The sequence below is a fragment of the Lissotriton helveticus genome, chromosome 3_1, assembly GCF_964261635.1.
Source record: "Lissotriton helveticus chromosome 3_1, aLisHel1.1, whole genome shotgun sequence".
Lineage (NCBI taxonomy): Eukaryota > Metazoa > Chordata > Amphibia > Caudata > Salamandridae > Lissotriton > Lissotriton helveticus.
Genome location: NC_136061.1, coordinates 1,927,390,559 through 1,927,410,016, shown reverse-complemented (window position 1 = coordinate 1,927,410,016; position 19,458 = coordinate 1,927,390,559). Strand labels below are relative to the sequence as shown.

At 44.1% G+C, this 19,458-nt stretch overlaps 1 protein-coding gene across 3 annotated transcripts in view; it reads right to left on the bottom strand.

Annotated features, from left to right (window-relative positions):
- Nucleotides 1-11,849: 11,849 nt before the first annotated feature.
- BLM (BLM RecQ like helicase) overlaps nt 11,850-19,458 on the bottom strand; it is a 526,815-nt gene continuing 519,206 nt past the window's right edge. For 2 of the 3 annotated variants that reach the window (XM_078682946.1, XM_078682947.1), the window contains one exon: nt 11,850-12,329. In XM_078682946.1, coding sequence (XP_078539072.1) covers nt 12,143-12,329 — 187 coding nt within the window. In that variant the 3' untranslated portion in view covers nt 11,850-12,142. The remainder of the gene's footprint in view (nt 12,330-19,458) is intronic. The other variant, XM_078682948.1, reaches the window with a different exon arrangement.

Here is a 19,458-nt window from a genome sequence, read left to right as displayed (position 1 = left end):
AGTCACGGCCGGAGGCCGGCCGTGAAAACAATGAAGCGCTCGTGTGTACAAAAGGACAATAAAATGCACTTGTACTAAAAGAGACGGGTCACTTTGTTCAATGTTCTCTTATTTTTGCCACTTCTTATTCCGCTGCTCAGCTGCTAGTCACAGTTCAACAAGCAAAATAAACAAGGCAGTGCTGGGAGGGGGGCTGGGCACGAAGGAAGGAGAAATGCGAGTCACGGCCGGAGGCCGGCTGTGAAAACAATGCAGCACTCGTGAAACTGAAAGCACGGCCGGCCGTGAAAGCCTTTGATGCCGCAGGGGGTGGAGCGGCAAACTGAAAGCACGGTCGGCCGGCCGTGAAAGCCTTTGATGCCGCAGGGGGTGGAGCGGCACCAAGCTGGGCAACAGATGGCTGACGATTTGATGCTGTGCACGCGCATTTTAGGTCAATGCGCTTGCGCATTGACCTAAAAGCGCACGGGCACAGCATCAAATCGCCAGTTAGTTAAAGTCTGTTTAAGCCCCTATAGTCTCGCTCCGCTCAATGCGCATGCGCATTGACAGGTCGCGAGACCTAAAAACATATGGGTAAAAGACATTGTCATTTACAAGGCAAATAGCTCTAACTCTCACAAATGCAATACCGTTGTATTGCAAATGATTGTTTTTTATTGCCAACAGACTTCACAGTCTTTTATAAAACAGCAGAAAAGAGCAAAGTGCTTCTATCCAGTCTTGAAACCTCCCTGCCCTGCTGCACTGAATTCAAAGACATATGGGGCTCTCCTTAAAATGCCCTCAATGCACATTATCCGCACTTAGGTTGTCGTTTAAGTGTGAAGTCTGAGCTGCTTTGTTCTTGACGTTACTTTACCTGATCGACCTGCGACACTGTTACTTTTTCACTGCCCATCGAGCATGTGCGTATTGCCTTGTGTGTGTTTTACGTCGTAGTTATTCTCTCCTAACCGCACTTCATTCTCAGAAGATATACACACCAGGTCGTGCCCAATAGAATTATTGAATATTTGCTTCACTGCTAACTTTACGTTCAGGCCTAAATATATTGATCACTTAAGTTTTTCGTCATTGACTGTGCCACTGGGATTATGCAATTTTATGGCCACAGTGTACATAGGAAAAACTGATGCATTACCAATGCTTGTTTAACATATTTGGCCCTGGGAGATGGGGTCCCCAGGGCTGAAGAAGGCTCGGAAGTGGACGGCATGCCCCCTTCCCCTGTTTAATTTATTAAAGGACAATCCTATGTTGCATGGCAAAGACTCAGCCCACCACATGCCTGTCGTGGACGGCCTTTGGTCCTGCTCAGCATGGGGTTAGCTACCTTTGGGGGAGGTTAACCACCCGCAGTATAGTGGTGGTGGCTGCATGCGTGTGGGTTGGCTGCAGCCAGGCCCTGTGGCCAAACCCCTGCTGCGCATGACCAAAGACCCTACACAGTGCGAGGTTTGCGGCATTTTGTGGGGTTGGTCACAGGGCTTGGCCACAACGCACCTCTGCTGAAGGCCGTGTGCATTGTGGGGTTAGCTGCATGTGGGGGGTTGTCGTTGGCAATTCCCTGAAGCCAACCATCCTCTACAAACGGCCAAAGGACCTGCGCTGCATGCCGTTGGATTTAAAGGTTAAAGTAATGTTAGATTTAAGTGAAATGTTCAGTAACAACGTAACGTTTAAAGATCTTAAAAACCAAAGAAATTCACAATTTTTAGTTATTTCAAGTAACTATGACTCTGGTCCCTAGGTAACTATAACTCGCGCCCTCGCCATGCACTGCTAATTACCTCACACTATTACTTGCCTCATGACATCTCCTATGACATCATTGATAATATCACTGCAACATTTGCTATGACATTAATGATGAGAAAACTATGCATTGTGAGTCCACCAAATATGGAGGAACGTGCCTCTGTCTCACACCTCCAACAGCCTTCTCAAGTGGTCGGGCACATGGTCATAGGTTTACTTGGTGTTAAATACCACTTCATGAGCGAGTTGTGTTCTGCCTCTCAATGTTGGAGGCTTTTGAAGTTTTTGCAGACAGTGCACCAGTGGGGAGCCCACACCTAGTTCCTGTATGTGTGCTCTATGTCCGTTTCCTATGCCTTTTGATAATACCTTTTTGGTCCATACAACTTATCCATCAACTTTCGATAAAACGTTCCAATCAGACTTTCGTTGCATCGTAGGAGCCCAACATTTGTTTGAAGTAGTAAGTGGTCTGGCTGCAGCCCCCTTGATTTCCTGTTGCATGACCTAGTGCCCCAGTTGGTCGTATTGCAGTCTCTTTGCTTCGGTCAACTGGAAGATCCTTTTGCAACCGATGAAGGATTTACCGGTCGCATTGTTAAACATGTTGCATATTGTAAGGCAGTCCCATTTTTTCACAAACCTTGAGGCGTGCAGTCCTGGCCTGAATGGTTTGCTTAGATTGGTGTAAATGGAGCTACAGGTGTCGCTAGGCCCTGTGTGGTGTACACTTTACTCCAATATTTCTGGAGTCGTTCTAATCACATCTGGGATGTATCACAATTTGGTCTCTGAGACCAGAGTATCCACAGTAGATCCAAGAAATCTCTGCCTGCGACAGCCCTGTCTATAAAGAGTTCGAGGGTGCCAGCAAGGGATTTTGTTTGTAAGAATAATCACCAGATTACAGAATTGGATCTTATTTACCCACTATAATCTGTACAATCAAATTGTTATCTGATCTAATATCAATTTAGCTGCCAATTATGCAGAGAAACCATTCAAATGAAATAGTTAAAATACAATATGCAAAATATGAGAAATATGAAAAATACGGGAAATCTTATTATAGAAAAAGATTTCTTTTATATCATTTGATCATAGATTTGTGGGGTACATATACCATTTCACATTATTTACAATGATTCCAAATGAAAGAGAAAATGCTCCAGTCTTCCTATAGGTCATTTGAAAAAAAGTCCAATCCAACATTAAAAGTAGTAAATGACACTTATTTTGTTTAAAGTAAAGGCCACTTAATTCGTTGATAACAGATGGAGAAATGGACCCAATAGTCGATGTTTCGGTCTTCAGTGGTATTAATCCGTAAGACCTTCTTCAGGACAACACAATAAACATGTGACTGTTACCCCTGAAAACAACATAACGCAATACATTACTTTTATGTCTCCATAGTTTCAAATCTTCACATTCAAAACCAATTACCCGTGTAGAAATAGACAACTCCTTATTTAAAAAAATGTCTTATTCTCATCTCAACTTCATCCAAATACTCAACAGAAAATCCTTATTACCTAAAAGTTCATATAAAGAGACTCTGTTTGCAATTCTCATAATAATCATATATAGAGATTTCTTATTCTCATTTTAACTTCATCTAGATATTCAACATAGGTTCCTTTTTATCCAGAAGTTAAAGTAAAAATATTCTATTTGCATTTATCATTATACCACAATTTTCACAAAAATCAGCTTACTTCATCAATAAATCCAATTGTGACCTTGAACTTCCAGTATCGTTTAAAATCTCAGTAACAATCCTGATTTTAATCTGAAATGGGAGAAGGCATGTTAGACCAATGGTTGAGTCTAAAACTTTGGGTATCTATTGCCTATTTCAAAGAAATGTACCTGTTTTTTCTTGACTTCTAGACTGATCTGTGCACCGAATTTCTCTTTCCAGACCAGTTATTTATTGTCGATTTTATCGCTCCCAATCTAGAAAGTGAAATTGTGAAATTCTCACTTGTTAATCAATTCGTATTAGTGAAATTAGGAAACCAGTTTGATACAATGGCTTCATTGTAGAGATTCATAATTGATACAGATATTATATAAACAGTATGCAGTACTGTAATATTTAATCACTGTTGTTTGTTAAAGTCATTTTTTAAAAATGAAATAGAGCAGTAGCGTCTGAACACACGATGGCATCAGAAGCCTGGCTCCATTGTGTGTATCTCATTATTAATCTAGTGTGTGCCACAGCATTCGATAGCTTAACACAGTATTATACTCGAGTTCTGAACCTACTTTTATATTGTGTCTTGTATGGGAGTAGACATTTAAACATAAAAGTTGAAGTTTGTTTACAAAATATCAAACAGAACAGTACTGTCTGTTCCTAGGGCAGAATTATTACAGACAGACCGGTTATGCTCTTTAAATTTCATTCGACAACCTCACAAGGAAGTTGTTCTAAACATATCTTTTGTTCACTTGCATTCTAATATTCTTTTTTGAGGCAATGGTATGTGCATTTTCGGAAACATCATGTAAGGCTAAAGCTACAAAACGGCATGCCCGAAGCCGGAAAATACCTCCTTTTCACATATCGAGCAATGGCGAGAGTTTATGATGCCACTCTAAACATGAGCGTCTCTTGAATTCTCGCGAGTTCGGACATCAACGTGACCGAACTCGCGAGAATTGCCAAGAAAAAGAATATTAGAATTTGGGTCTAAATCTATTCTATCTAGACTAGGCCTTAGAAATCCCAACTCATTCAATCGTATGCTTTCTTTGCTGGCCGAAATACTAGTAGAGGTGGGACTTGTTTCTTGAACTTTTCCACTGTTTGAGCCTTCTTTTCTAATGTTGGCTTCCTCTGCCTGTACCTGGCAAAGCACACTTGGTCTGGTTGAACGAGGACTGGGAGAAAATTATTGAGATGCGCTGCCAGAACTTTAGTATACATTTATACATTTGTATTCAACAGTGCTATGGGCCACTTGATTTGCACTGTGCACTAGGCCTCCCTGGTTTGGGGATCACTATCGCATTCGCTTCCCTCATTGTGGGGTGGAGGTGTGGGGGGGTAGGGGTATCACTATTCCCTTTTCCTGAAAGGAGAAGTAGAAGTCTGTTAAGGGTTGTAATAATGATGCTCAGAACTCTCTGTAAAAGGCTCTTGTCAGGCCATCGAGGGCTGGTGCCTTTTGTGGTTTTAGGGATTTGATGGCACTTAGGACTTCTTGTGGGGATATGGGTTTGTCTAAATATTTTCTCTAGTCCTGTAGGACTGTGGACAATGTGAACTCTTTTTCCCTTTTCATCTTTGATCTCTCCGCCCCCTGGAGTGTGCACTGTGGGGATATACTCCCTAATTTTTTGAGCTATCAGTTTGCTAGTCAGAATATTATCTGTCTTGTTCCCTTTTTAGCAGAATGGTTGATAAGCCTGATCTAGGTTGTCTCCACTTTTCTGGTTCTAAGAATCCTGAGGTGCCCCTGGATATTGTCCCTTGCCCTTTCTGTTTGCCTGGTGGGCCTGTGTTTGTTCCATTTTTTACACTCGGTTCAGCTACTGTAGGAGGTGCTGTTCTGAAGCCTTGCTGTATTCGGGTATTGGTCAGCAATGAGAAGGCCACTCCCCGTAAGGGTACCTTGAATGCATCCCAGTGGGTGTTATAGGAAGTCTCTTTCAGGTCGTTTTCGCTATAGTAGTTGTTTAGGCTACATCTTCCATTTGTGGTGTCTCTAATAATATTTGGCTGGACTCTCCATGTTCTACTTCTTCTGTTTGTAATTATGTCCGACAGTACAAGATCAACTTGACTATGGTCAGAGACGGTTCCCCCCCCTTAGTTTAAATTTCTTCAACCCTTTCCAATTGGTCTTTGGATATAAAGAACATATCTAAAGACCTATATGATTTGTGTACCTGCAAGTAGAATGAGTATTCTATGCTGTTGAGGTGCAAACATCTCCAGCAATGTACCATTCTCATCTCAATAAATTGAAAATTCAATTTTTGGAGGATGCTCTAGACCATGGGTACTCACAAACTTTCTCTCGGGGGCCAAATTTACAGTGTGGTTTGTGTCTGAGGGCCGCACATGTGGGGGCGGGGTCAGTGGGGGAGGGGCGGGGCTAGAGCAAAAAAAACCTGACCATTAGTTTGGACACAGGTCCCTGCAGTGGACGCCTTCATCCACTGAGCCACGAGACCCGGCATACACACATCTCTCTCTCTATCTCTCTGTCTCCCTCTCTCCATCTCTCTATCTATCTGTCTCTATCTATCTCTCCCTCTATCTCTGTCTCCCTCCCTCTCTCTATCTCCCTCCCTCCATCCCTCTCTCTTCCTTTCTCCCTGTCTCCCTCACTCTGACTGTCTCACTCCCTCTCACTCCCTCTCTCACTCTGACTGTCTCACTCCCTCTCTCTCCCTCCCTCCTTCCCTCTCCATCTCTCCCCCTCACTCTCCCACACTCTGACTGTCTCACTCCTTCTCTCACTGTCTCCCTCTCTCTCCACACCCCTCCCCCTCTCTCTCCGTCCCTCTCCTTCCCTCCCTCTCCCTCTCCTTCCCTCCCTCACCTTTCCTCACCCTCCCTCTCCTTCCCTCTCTCCTCCCCTCTACCTCACTCCCCTTCCCTCTCCCTTCCTATCCCTCCGTCACCCTCACTCATTCTCCCTCACCCCCTTCCCTCTCTCTCTTCCTCCCTCACTCCCGCCCCTTCCCTCACTCCCTCCCTCCCCTTCCCTCACTCCCTCCCTCCCTCCCATTCCCTCTCCCTTTCCCTCCCTCCCTCTGTCTCCCTCCCTTTCCTCTCCCTCCATCCCTCTACCTCCCTCTGTCATTTATTTATTTATTTATTTGTTTATGCCTTTTATAAATTAGTTCTGAAAGTGTATTTGAAATAGAAGAGATTTGAGGTCCGCTTTGAAGCTCCGGGTGGAAATGGTGACACGGAACGACGGAGGAAGCGAGTTCCAGATTCAGATGCCTATAGGGTGCAAAAAGCAAGTGAAAAATACTCACTGTGTACCCATGGGACTTCAATAACCCAATTTCCGTTCTCAATTATACACAACCACCATAAGTCCCCAAAAAAACTGTATTAGATATCATCAATACCTTCCACATCAAAGGATACCGAGCTGGGCCTCAGGAATCAGTAGATTTGAATGCTAGAAACAAAACAATTCCTTCCAATAATGGCAAAACAGAACCAAATCATTCATTTTCTGTTTTGTTGGCGATGAAAATCTTACGGCTGGCAGGGTGCACACAAACTTGTTTTTGGTTGATGGGAACAAAACGCTGTAAATGTTTAATTTCGAAAACAGAGAGATTATGGTATGTCTCTGCGTTTAAACGGGCTGACCAAAATAATACAAAACAAGACTACTTTTACAACGTCCTCATTTCAAGAAGGATTGCCAGAAGAGACATGCTTGCAGACAAGTGAATACAAAAACAGCTAACCCCTTATAAAATAAATCATCTGTTACAAACCAAAAACAACACACCGACCTATCCTGTCCATAAGAGGTAAACTATTTTTGCACATTTCTCATCCCTTCACTGCATTTTTCATCGATTGGTCATTCCTCTAAATGTGGTCACAGAACTGCTTCGATATTGTAAAGAATGACTGTTTTTGATACTGAGCGAATGCTTCCGTTTTTACACTTACCCCTCTTCTGCACCCAGCCTTCCTTGACAATTGTAATGTCAGTCATGGTAGCTCCCCTCTGTGCCCCCAACTTGAGGAATTTCTTGCAGCTGACTTCGGAGCTTTGGGACTGCAGTCCTTTTCCCTCTGCTAGACTGATGATGCGAGCCCTAGGTTCAGCGATGTGACTCCCTGAGACAGGAATGGCATCTCAACCTGTGTGTCGGCCCGGCTGAGACAGCTTCCGGGCACACACACACAAAGCCACACCCGAGCACTTAACAGGTCTTTAAAAGACCATTTGCATTTTAATGGGGCTTTATTGTATTTCACCTCTTAGGCCCCTGCAGCTCCGCTCTGCCTATCACCTGAATGAATCACCCGACGGACCCCCACAGAGCAGCAGAGTCTCGCTCCGATTACAGACACTTAAAATTGTGTTTTTAAAACACTGGTATGATGTCTGCCAGGTCCGCGGGCCGCCAGGGAAGGCTTGCCGGGCCGCCACCGGCCCGCGGGCCGTACTATGAGTACCCATGCTCTAGACGGTGTGTAGTCCCGTTAGCTCGGGGGCCCAGATCAGGTTAAAATCTCCCCACAGAATAATTCCTCCCACTGTAGGGTCCACTAGGAAGTCTAGAACGTGGGCGAGGAATTTCCTACTGATAAGTACTGGGCACATATATGTTCATGAGGGTGAAGGAGTCATCTATAATTACTTACAAAATCAGCCTTCTAACTTCCCTGTCTGTTATTGTGTAGTGCCTGTATTGGTAGATATCTGCCTTCTCACTTTCACTAGAAGCATACTATTGTAGGGGATAGCCCTTATATTTCATTCTAAATTGGTCTGGTTTCAGATGGTGCATTTCCTGTAGGAATAGGATATTGGCTTGTTGTCGCAAAAACAGCCAGACCGTGCATCATTTAAGTGGCAAGTTAAGATCCTCAATATTAAATTTGAGATTTAATAGTGTTGAAGTAGGTGCACTAGCCTTTGAAGCCAGAGGCCCCTGCATTGTCTTTGTCATGTGGTGAATTGAATACCCCATAACAGAAGAAAAAACAATATTTTAAAATGTTCTCTTATGAGGGTCTCTGGCAGATGTAATCATCATTCTGATCTTCTCGACCTCTTCCTTGTAAACTGAGGTCGGTCTGCATAGTGTGTGTACCGTGAAGTTTATTGTGGCATCCTTTATCTCTCCCCGTCTCGGTCAGCTAGCAAGGCCATGCCCCTGGTCTACGTCCTATTGCAATGTCCTTTGCGTATTTCCCAGTCATGTCTATTGCATAGCTTACCTCATGGCTATGAGTGGTTGTTTGCTCTTGCCCCGTAAAGCTCTGTCATTACCTCACGTATGAAACTGCCTGCATTGTGTTCGGTACTGAGTCTTAGGGAGATGGTCTCTAATCTGGCCAGGTGATGGCGGGCAAGCTCTGTTAGCAAGGCATTGAACATTCTCTTTTTCACCAAGCAGATCCCTGCCATGGAGCTCGACTCCAGTCACTCCTCACTGGTTGTTTCCCACCGGGTCTCGGGTGTGTATGGCCCTGTGTTCCCTTCTGATCACTCCATCTTCTTCACTGAGTCCCAACACTTTCCGGATCCCCGCTGGTGTTTTTACAGTTTTTTCAGTCCCCTTCCAAGTAAACTGAAGGCCATCCTGCAAAACCCATCTGTAGTGGATCAGTTTCTTATTAAGTTCCACTGACACAGCTTTGAAGTCCCTCCATTTCTGAAGCATCGTTGGAGAGAGATCTGGGTAAAAGTACACATTGACTTCGCCGTAATAGATTTCTTTAGTTTTGTAGGCCACAGTGATTATGCGCTCTTTCACCGGAAAGCTAGTTCGCTTGACCACAATGTCTCTTGGTTTAACTTTCATTTCCGCTGTTTTGTGCCCCACTATGTCTATGTGGTAGTCTGCATCAGCTTGGATGACCACCCTAAGCAATTAAGTAACTCGTTTGATGATCTTTTGTCAGAAGGTTTCTCGTTGCCATGTCTGTGGAAGCACCCTGGCCTTTCCGATCCGTCACCTGCAGTTTTTGGAAAGAAGCCTGTGATGAGTTATCGTGTTGCTCCATGTGAGCATATGCCATTTGCTACTTTTGTCAGTTTCCTTCTGGGAAATTGCTTCTCACCCCCTCAGCAGTTATCATTAAGGAAGCCTGCAACCAGAATGCTCCTAGAAAGCACCTCACCGGGACGTCCCCATCTCCTGGGCTGCTGTGGTTGCGTTGCTTAAGCCAGTCATGAGATATCTCTTCTCCCCTTGTGTGTTACCAGGTCCTTACATTGGAGGGATCACTATTGGCCATGGGCTGTTAACGGTTTATTCCAGTATCTTCTACTATCAGCTGGCTCTGTTATCCCTCCACGATCTCTGGTTAACACTGAGACAACAACGCCTGTTGGAAGGGCCAACACTCCATTTTTAACTCTTTCAGGTGCCTATGGGCCACTTTACATGAGCCCGCAATGGTTTTTCCAGTCAATGTCACTAAGTTAGTTTGCGCCAGATCTCCGGGATGCCCAGTGGCTAAGTCTTTGAGATGTGGCTTGAGTGCATCTTACACAGACTGCATTCTAACTCCCTTCTGCGGCACTGCACCATCACAGCTGCGTATCTTGTAGATGCAGTAATGCCCCCCCCCCATGTCCCAAGGTGTCTATGGGGGAACCGGAGGGTTGGACTAGTCGGCACAGAGCTCCTCTAGATGCGACTGACTCCGCTGCCATCTTATCTGAAAGTCCAAACACAGTTCTAAGGGCTAATGCTAATCTATAGTAAAGCATTAATGTACCTCCAGGTAAAGGCACCACATAAGAGGAACTGATGTCAGACGCCTGTAGTAGTCAGGACAAGGACAGAGTAACGTCACAGACTCCTTTCCACATGGTGCATGTGCAAACATGGAGAGTCTGCTCATGGAAAGACTATATGGATTAAGGTTTTTGTGACTATTAGCGAACCAAGGTGAGTCTCAGTGGCTATTACAGTCTGTAGTACAAGTAAAAGTGTAACTGCGCAGGACTCGGTGAGGGATGCTGCTGATGTAGTTAAGATGCCTTATCCGTATTACAGGGAAGTTCTTGAGGGTGGTGTGCAGATGTGTAGCAGTCACTGGTGTAGATTTGTTTCTCACTTCATCTCAGGTATCCAAAATGGAAAAAAAACGATACTCACCTCAATCAGGGTACAAAGGCTCCCATTCCTCCAAGGGTTTGTTTTCAATAAAGGACAATTTACGCTATCATAGAAAAAGCAAATAAAGGTCATCATTTTTGTTTATTTTCGGAAGGGCACAGAAATTGGAACCTCCGAGAGTACTTAGCCTTAATCTGGTTGGGTGATAAATGTTCTCAACAATCCCATGGGGAAAAAAAATAGTTATGGTATTGAGTCCACAACAGAGACTTTATTGTTTGCACTCCGCCTGTGTTGAGATGTATATTGACTGGTTTTCAGTTTACCAAATCGCTCAGTCTTCGACTTGTGAATTATGAGCCCATCCACAGCCAAGTAACAAGGGTTGAGTGTCTGAAGAGTCATGAAAGAAGGAAATCGAGTGCCATTTTCCTACTGTTTAAGGGAAAAGCGGGGGAGGGGGTTACTTTGGGCGACACCTTCCATTCCCTTCTGTTTACTGAAACAGAAGATGTGCAAAACTATACAGCCCCTTAACAGTATATGCAACAAATACAAAGTTTTGTTTGGTTATATAACTAGAAAATAAAGGGCCAAATAGATGAAATCATAGAATTTCATAATCAGCTATTATAGACATCTGCTGAGATTGAATTAAATGGAATAGAAACGTAATCCAACGGCTAAGACCCTTTCGGTCTAGGCAGATTGATGTTGATCAATTATTCCTTCTTATCCATCCTTACATACAGCCCTTACAATTGCTGTAGTCACGCTCTTGGCTCATGTGGTGAGGCAGTACAGATGTACAGTACACACATTTAACTGCAGACGTTGTTACAGACTTTTAGGATATTTCAATTGTTCTATGAATCCCACTCAGAGTGATGCTAATGGTAAGTGGTGCACAAACCAGGTCAGAGAGATAAAGACGCAGATTGTATGATGTTTGCAGCTACTGAGTGGATGGCTTTAGTAGAATTCCGAATGGCAGAAGACTGTACGTACAACCTGACCTATCTGGCTCTGTTTCAAAACTATAAGCTTTTTCCTACTTGTAGTCTTAAATACATTTAAGAGAAAAGAAATCTACCTCGACAGTGACAGAATTAAACAATCACTTACATGGGGCACTTCGAAACCAGTGTAAGTCAAGCACCTTGATGGTCTACTGAAACACACAGTTCAATGTTGTGGTCTGGTCCCGGCTGTAGGGGTATGGGCCTACATATGGTCAGTGGAAGTGTTGGTCCAGGCTCCATTAAAACAGTGTTCTGTCAATTCAAGCCTTTTTTGTTTGCAAATAAAAATATATTTATTTAAACAGTTCTATCAAACGCAGCGGAACTCCAGGAAGTTAAGAATGTCACAGTTCAACAACAAATGAAATTAACCAAGAACAAAAAAAACATTCATACATCTTAAAAGGTTTGTTTCTGTACACAAAGTGTTTTTCACTTTTGGCAATTTCTATTATAAGAATAATTTATCTTATAAAAACATTATATACAAGTCCCATTGCATCTCAGTACTCCAAGTCGTGAGAATTTGATCCTGTGGATGTGCTGGAGTTGTAAAATGTTTAAAGCACTGAGTATGTAGGCTTAGGGAACCGTTTGTTGACCTGCGGCATTGGCAGAGCCATGAATCCAGGCTTTTTGCCCACTCCTGCTCTGGAACCAAAACTTGTTGTGCTGCCTGGACCAGAGCTGGAGTTTGATGAATATGTAGATTTAGATGAAGTTCTGGAATAATTGGAACTGTATCCGCTGAAGAAAGAAAAAGAAAAAAAGGAACAGTTAAATTGATCAGTCTTCAAAAATAAAACTTCCATGTACCCCAATAAACACTTAGAAGCACCAGAGCTGTGTATCTGCAAAATGAACATGGGACATCCCCCAGAAATGTGATGAGTGGGTGCGGTGGAAACCCTTCCTGTCAAAAGAAGTTAATCCCAGATAGAGCAAGTGAAGTGCCGGAAGCCAGCTTCTAGGTGACGACATCCCCTGCAGCTAGTGCTTACCTCTAACAGAAGGCCGTATGACCCATAATCATATACTATATTCTTTGCAGAACCATATAGTGTAGGAGCCTTATGCATGTTATTCAGGTAAATAATCTTGGAGCACAGTAAAATGCGGATTGCTTATCTGTCAGCTGGGACTCAATGCCACGGACCCATTTTCGCCCCAAGTGACTACGTGTCAAAAGTCATGGCAAAGGAGGTGGTGGTTCTTGAGGGAAAGCACAATTATTTTGCATAAACGGACATATAAAAATATATTCAGAGATGTGATACCCCCTTTGGCTCAAACTGGGGAACAGTCAAATGACTTATCTGGAAACAAGTTGCTTGCATACTTCACTCCTAAACTAAACAACTATCAGCTAATTGTAACTCGAGGGCGCACTGTATTTCAGTATCTGTGTGCAAGGTCAGGCAATGCCAGGTTTGAATCTTGATATAGTGGTCTGATCAGCACTGTGACTGGGGCCAGGGTGATGCAATATCCCTCTACACTATCAGACAAGTAATGAGTGAAAGAGGATGGAACTAGGACGGGGCAAAGTAAGCCTGGGCAGAATAAAAATACAGTTCAAATCTGGGACAGATAATGGACCATATAAATAGGTCAGGGTCAAAGTTTCACACCTTTAGTGGCAATGCATGCCTATCCCTGCAAGTCGATCATCAATGAGGCCAGGTTTCTAAATTAGATAAGTGATAGGGGAATTGGAATTCAGCAGTTTTTAGGGAGTATCATCATTTTCATAAGAGCGATACACCGTGCCAGTCACAGCGGCTGCAAGAGCCAGTGGTCCCCCAAGTGCAAGACTTTGTTAATAGCTGCACCATTACTGTTCTCAAATACAACTTCCAAATCTCAGAATATTTGCACAGCCAAGTAATAGACCAAGGACATGTGTCACTGAGGGGAATCCAATCTGCAGCGGGGTGTGGCGAGTGTGAGTGGTTAGACAATAGACTGCTTCAATTTGCACAAAGGTTTGAGATACCCCCTTAATTAATGACTTATCATATCATCAGTGAGAGATTAAGGCCTTAGCAGAAAAATAGCAGAATGTTATTCGGAAAGTAGTTTTTACTGTGACAGGAAATCCAAACTCCTAAAACACCGAAATTCTCACAGAAGAAAAGCCAGAGTCATCATCGCAATTACAAAGAACAGAGGGGAAATGGACATATCTGGCGAGTTCCCCACAACTCTTCAATCTAAATTAAAATGAAAAGGACAAACTTGATCTTAACAAGAGCTACAGGGCTAGCATACAACAGCGAAGCCAAGGCTACAAGCTCAGCACCCAGCCCATCTCTCCATAGAGAGGCACATAATAAATGTTCCTAAAGGAAGACACATGTTTCCTGGATACCCTCACGGGTGACAAGCAGTGCTCTACAAATCCACCTTACCTTACATTACAAAGCTTTTTCCACATCTAGTAACATTGTCATCTTCAGACCAAGATGGTGCAGTAATGTAGATATTGTACAAAGATTAAGAGAGGTGGAGCTGCCAGGAACAAACCCCGCTTGGAGTGGCAGGACTACAGCAGGCATGAGAGGGTAAAGCCAATTAGCTAGGATGTTCACCAATAGGTTGTTGTTGATATTAACACCAAATGCCTGAAAGACTCAAGCAGGCGGCAGTTTGACCTGGCTCGGGAATGTAGTCATCATAGTCTTGCACAGAGTAGGTTGTAAAATTAATCTGTGCCTTATTATACCGAAAAAGTAGATGAGGGGCCAGGATATCAAAGTATCCCTTATAGTAAACACACATAAACCCCTTGCTACCTGGCGCCTAATCCCTTGGCATGCTTTTGACTATTGACTTGAATTCTGGAAAAGTAAGTACCATAATTAACTGCCATAAGGAGGGCTAGGCACACACATCTATTCAGCGCTAGGATACACTTGTGGGTTATAGCACATTTTAAAAGTATATATAACAGTAGTAGTATTAGGTTGCCTTAGTGGCTTCCTATCAGTTTCTTCAATGCAGGACAAGGCAATATTTTCCAGGTAATCTGCCTTTGCCCTATGCAAACCTGCAGAAATTGAGGAACATTGTGTTGCATATTAGTCTGTAAAAGCTGACCACAAGATCACAATCCTTTCCCATCTGCGTCCCTACCCGAGCCCACAAGGTTCTGGGACCGTCTGGGCATGCACCTGTCATCTGGGCCAGTTCTTACTAGGGCCATCCCTTGGGCACGTCTACAAACCGACTTTGGCCCTTTTCTGTTCTCCTGGGGCCACTCTACTTTGGACTGACCCTACGACAAAACAGCCTGGCTGGACTACTTTTCCTGCTACACTGGTCTCCCTATATCCTGACGGCAGCCTACATTTGCAAGCGGGTCCTAAGCCATACACCACACAGCGTTCACCTGGTGGTACTCTTCTTCCCCAGAGCTCTCCAATGGACTACTCTTCTTCGCCCGCCACAGATTCCTGGCCTACAATTTCTTTAAGGAGAGTTCTACCCCACCATAGGCCGACTGAAGCCAGCAAATTCCAGAAGTCAGCTACAGCATGTCGACCCAGCTCCCTTGTGGGAGCCCCATCTGCGTCTTCAGAAGACAACTTGGAAGTCATTCTGGAGGCCATCAGCACAAAACGCACCACCCTTGAGGCTCATATTAGAGCCCCTGCAATTGGTATGGGCCTGCTAGGGAATGATGAAAAATAACTTATAGAACTTGCTGAAAGAGTCTCCTAATCTGAAAAAGCCATTCAGGCACTATAACCGCTAACACTGGATCGATCAACAGCAACAACTTCTAGACTTGACAGACTGGATGCACTTCTTTGTAGCCCAAGCGGAAGATACAGACGGGCGCTCCCGGTGTAGTAAAATTAGAGTGGTTTGGCTACTATAGAGCTTGGAGGGTCCCAACTCAGAAGAATTTCTGGAATCTTGGCTGAAGACCTTTACTGATCCTCACAGTCTAACCATTTGGTTCTCCAATGAGCATGCCTTCCATACCCTCGCGTGCAGCCCCCACCCAGGGCCTTGCCATGCCTGCTCATTGCAAACTTTTGCATTACAAAGATGGGGATGACATACTCCATGTCACCCATCAGGTGGGTTGACTTGAATAGTCAGACGGGCTGCATTGAAAGGCCAATGACCAGATCCTGATCTTCCCAGACTATAAAGTGGCTGTCCAGCACTGGTGTGCCTCATTTCTGGGTGTTGTTAGGAAACTGAGGGGCTTTTTCTAACGAAGCTGAATATCCTAGTGGGTTGGACCAATAACTTCTTTGCGCTAGAAGTAGCTTTTGACTGGGCAGGAACATTGGGCTCTTTTACACAAGTGTACATACCTCAGAAGTGGGAGTACCAGCACTCCAGGAGCATTAGTTGGGTCCGATAACACCCTTGACTTCAGCTGTAATACCTTCTCGAGAACAGGCCAAAGGCAGTAAGCAGTCCGCTTTAGTTACAGCGGACTTTTTGAGATCCAGGCCTCATCCTCGGACGAAGCAGACTAGTACTCCTCCTTGAGAGCCTCAGCACCTCCTTGAGACCATTCAGTCTGTGACTCCTCAGAGGTAGATCGTTTCAGAGGTAGATCGTTCCACAGGTCGGGTCCTAGAAAGGAAAACTCTCGTCCTCCTTGGCGGGATATCCCTATTGTAGGGATTATGGTCAGCCAAAGGTGACAGAAATGCAACAAGTGCACAGGTGAATACAAAGACATCAAGGATCTGAGATAAAGAGGTTCGGTGTTTGATTGGCATTTGTGCATGGAGCACAATGCCTTACTTTGCACCCGCCGTTTAATGAGCAACCAATGTAAATTATGTAAAGCAGAGGAGGTACATTTTGAAGGGTGGAACAAGAGACGTACAGCATTGTTTTGAACAATTTGGAGGCATTTAAGCAATGTTTTGGCCACCTCTAGGCACAAGATGTTCCCATAATTCCAGCCTATAAATGACTAGGGCGTGGACTACCTGTGCACAAGTAAGCGGTAGGAAGGCAGTAAAGGATCTTCCGGAGCCATTTCAAAATAAGTACCAGCCACCCTATTAATCTGTAGTCTCATGGTAAATTTGTCATCCGGCCAGACTCCAAGATTCTTTACGACTGGAACTGGGTTGGGGGGTTGCCCATAGTTGTAGGCCATATGTTGGGTCCCCAAGAATTAGGGAGGTTGCCTACCACCAAGAACTCTGTCTTGTCTTCGTTCAGTTTCAGGGAGTTGACGCACATCCATAGTGAAGCTTGGGTGTTACAGGAATTGAGGGACTTTGCATTCTGAATGTCCTTGGATTACAGATATACAACAATTTGCGTATCATCTGCACACAAGAAAAATGTGAGGCCTCCTTATAAGCTTCCACTGCCTGAAGCTCATTCTTCGTGCACTTGTGTTTGACCTATAGTTATCTGTATGCTGACCAGTTGCCAACTTGCAGCAACCAGAGCCTGTTTCTTGTTCTCTAACAACTGACTACAGGTTTCTCCCAGACCTCCATTGCTTTTTGCTTCACTCTCTTTTCTGTCTTAAATCTATAGTCAGATACAGTCACTGGGCTGCCCCTTCTTTAATTTGCTAATAGTTTGCTTCTTTTCTTTCAACCATTTGTATTTGTCTACTTTCATCTATTGCTGTGTATGTTCCAGTTGCCCTTTTGGTTATTCCTTTTTTTCTGTTATCTTTTTTCTTTTATATGGTTTGCTACCGTTTTTTCTTTTATATGGTTTGCTACAGTTAGGTTGTTGGTGCTTGTTCAGCTTCATTCTGTGTTCAGCTTCATTCTGCCCCTTTAGCCTGGTTAGTCCAATGCTCGAATTCCGGTTTCCTCTGCGTTATCTATGCCGTTTTATTTAGAGTAGATTGCTATCTGCTGCTCTACTTTTACTGTTCTAGGATTCTTGCGGTCTGTTAAGTGTACTATTCTGTCCTCGCCTGCGTATAAATGTTTTCCTTCTGTACAGGGGATCACACCAAAATGCTAGGAGGCAATACTTGTCTTGTGTTGAATGTAGTCTTGAGAGCCTTAATTATGACGTCTGATATTGCGAGGTTCTCATGAATCTCCACTGTGTTTCCAAGTGGACAGATATGGGCTTGCCTCATGCAAGTAAATCCTTCTTCATGCCCTACAGTCCAGATACGGAATCACCTCTGCTGCACCTCCTCTATGGATTTGCCAAGTGACTAACTATAAGAATAATTTGTACTGAGATTGAATTATACGATCACATAGTTCTGAGTTGTATCTGTATATAACGCCAGTTTTAAACCAGTGTTTTTCAAGTTACTGCTTTCTTTTCTTTCCCTGCTTGTACATATTAAGATTACGGTGGTTGTGCCTGCTCTTTATTAGTGTAAGCCTTTGCCTGCTCCTCTGCATCAGTACTAGTGTAACAAAGCGTTTGCCTGCTCCTCTGTATCAGTACACCAACTCCCAACTCTCTACTCTGCAATCTGATATTTCTTGACCACAACGGGTGCTCCCCCACAAGCTCCAAAGCAGCAACCCATTTATGTACAAAGAAATCCTCTACGTAAAGAAAAGTGACGTTTCCTGTAGAAATACAATCTTTACACCACGTCTATTCAAGTAGGCAGTGTTGGGACAGAAAAATTCTCTACATGGTAAAGACGTGTACACCTGCTCAAAGTGCCCACCTGTATTGTAGCCTAGATCCAGAATGCTGATTTTTTTTGCTGTATACAAACAAGGATCATTTGTGTGCGTCATGACATAAGACTCGCTGATGGATTGCAGGTTTGTTGGACCGGGAGGAGCACCGAAAAAGCAACCCTCATAGTGGTAGAACGCTTCCGCCTTCACCAGGAGTTAAGCAATATGAGCAAGGTCAAGTATTATTTGTAGAGCGCAACTAATCAATACAGGGGGGTAGCCAAGCACTGTGCTGCACGTGTCATTGAAAGAGCCAGGTTTTGAGTACCTTCCTAAAGTGGTTCAACAAGGGGGAAGTGCGGAGATGGAGGATGTTCCAGGCTTTGGCAGCAAGGTGGGATAAAGAGCATCCTCCAGAGCGGCTGGTGTGGATCCGTGGTATTCGAGTGAGGGGCAGGTGTGCGTAGCGAAGGTTTCAGAAGGGTTGGTGGAAAGTCAGGCGGTGGTGTAGTGTGTTTATCTAGGTACCTGAATCGATATTCCTATTCTTTGCCCTTATCCGGTTATAAATCAATAATATCCCTACAACGGCATAGAAACCCTTTTCATAATTCAGTCATAGCGCATGCTGTCACATTAAGCAAGCCTATTCCTCCAGCCCCCTAGAAAGCACACCGAGTTCTTAAACAAATCCAAGCCTCCAGCAACCTGGGAAATCCCCGCTGCTTTGTTTTGATTTCGTCCGAGAACTCCTGTAAAACACTATAAGAACGACCAGTTCTTAGTGACATCTTTATTGACGTCTTATGTCCAGCCTTACGTCAAACCCGGCACCTTTCAGGTATAAATATACCAACGTTGCCTTAAGCAAACACACGGTGGTAATCCTGGAGCAGAGCAGCTATCTACTTCCGAAGAGCCCAGCTGATGCGAGAGCCCACGGACGCTGCCCCTCCCTTTTGGCGCGCTGAGAAAGACGCTGTCTTTTCTCTTGCCGAGAAATCCAGCCTCTGGCGTTTCCAGCTTACCCTTGCGGGTGACTGGGATACCGAGTCCTGAGAGAGAGATACCAGACCTCCTGCCTTCTAATACCCAGGTACTGAACTGACTAAACCCTTACAGACAATTCTTGAGTCAGATTCTTGGCAAAACAAACTTAACTCAAACTGCTACTTACTTACTCCCTCCCACGTATTAGGCTTAGGTCAGGTACAACGGGGTAGGCGTAGTTAGAAGCACCAGTTGAGTACGATTAGTCAATGTATATATGT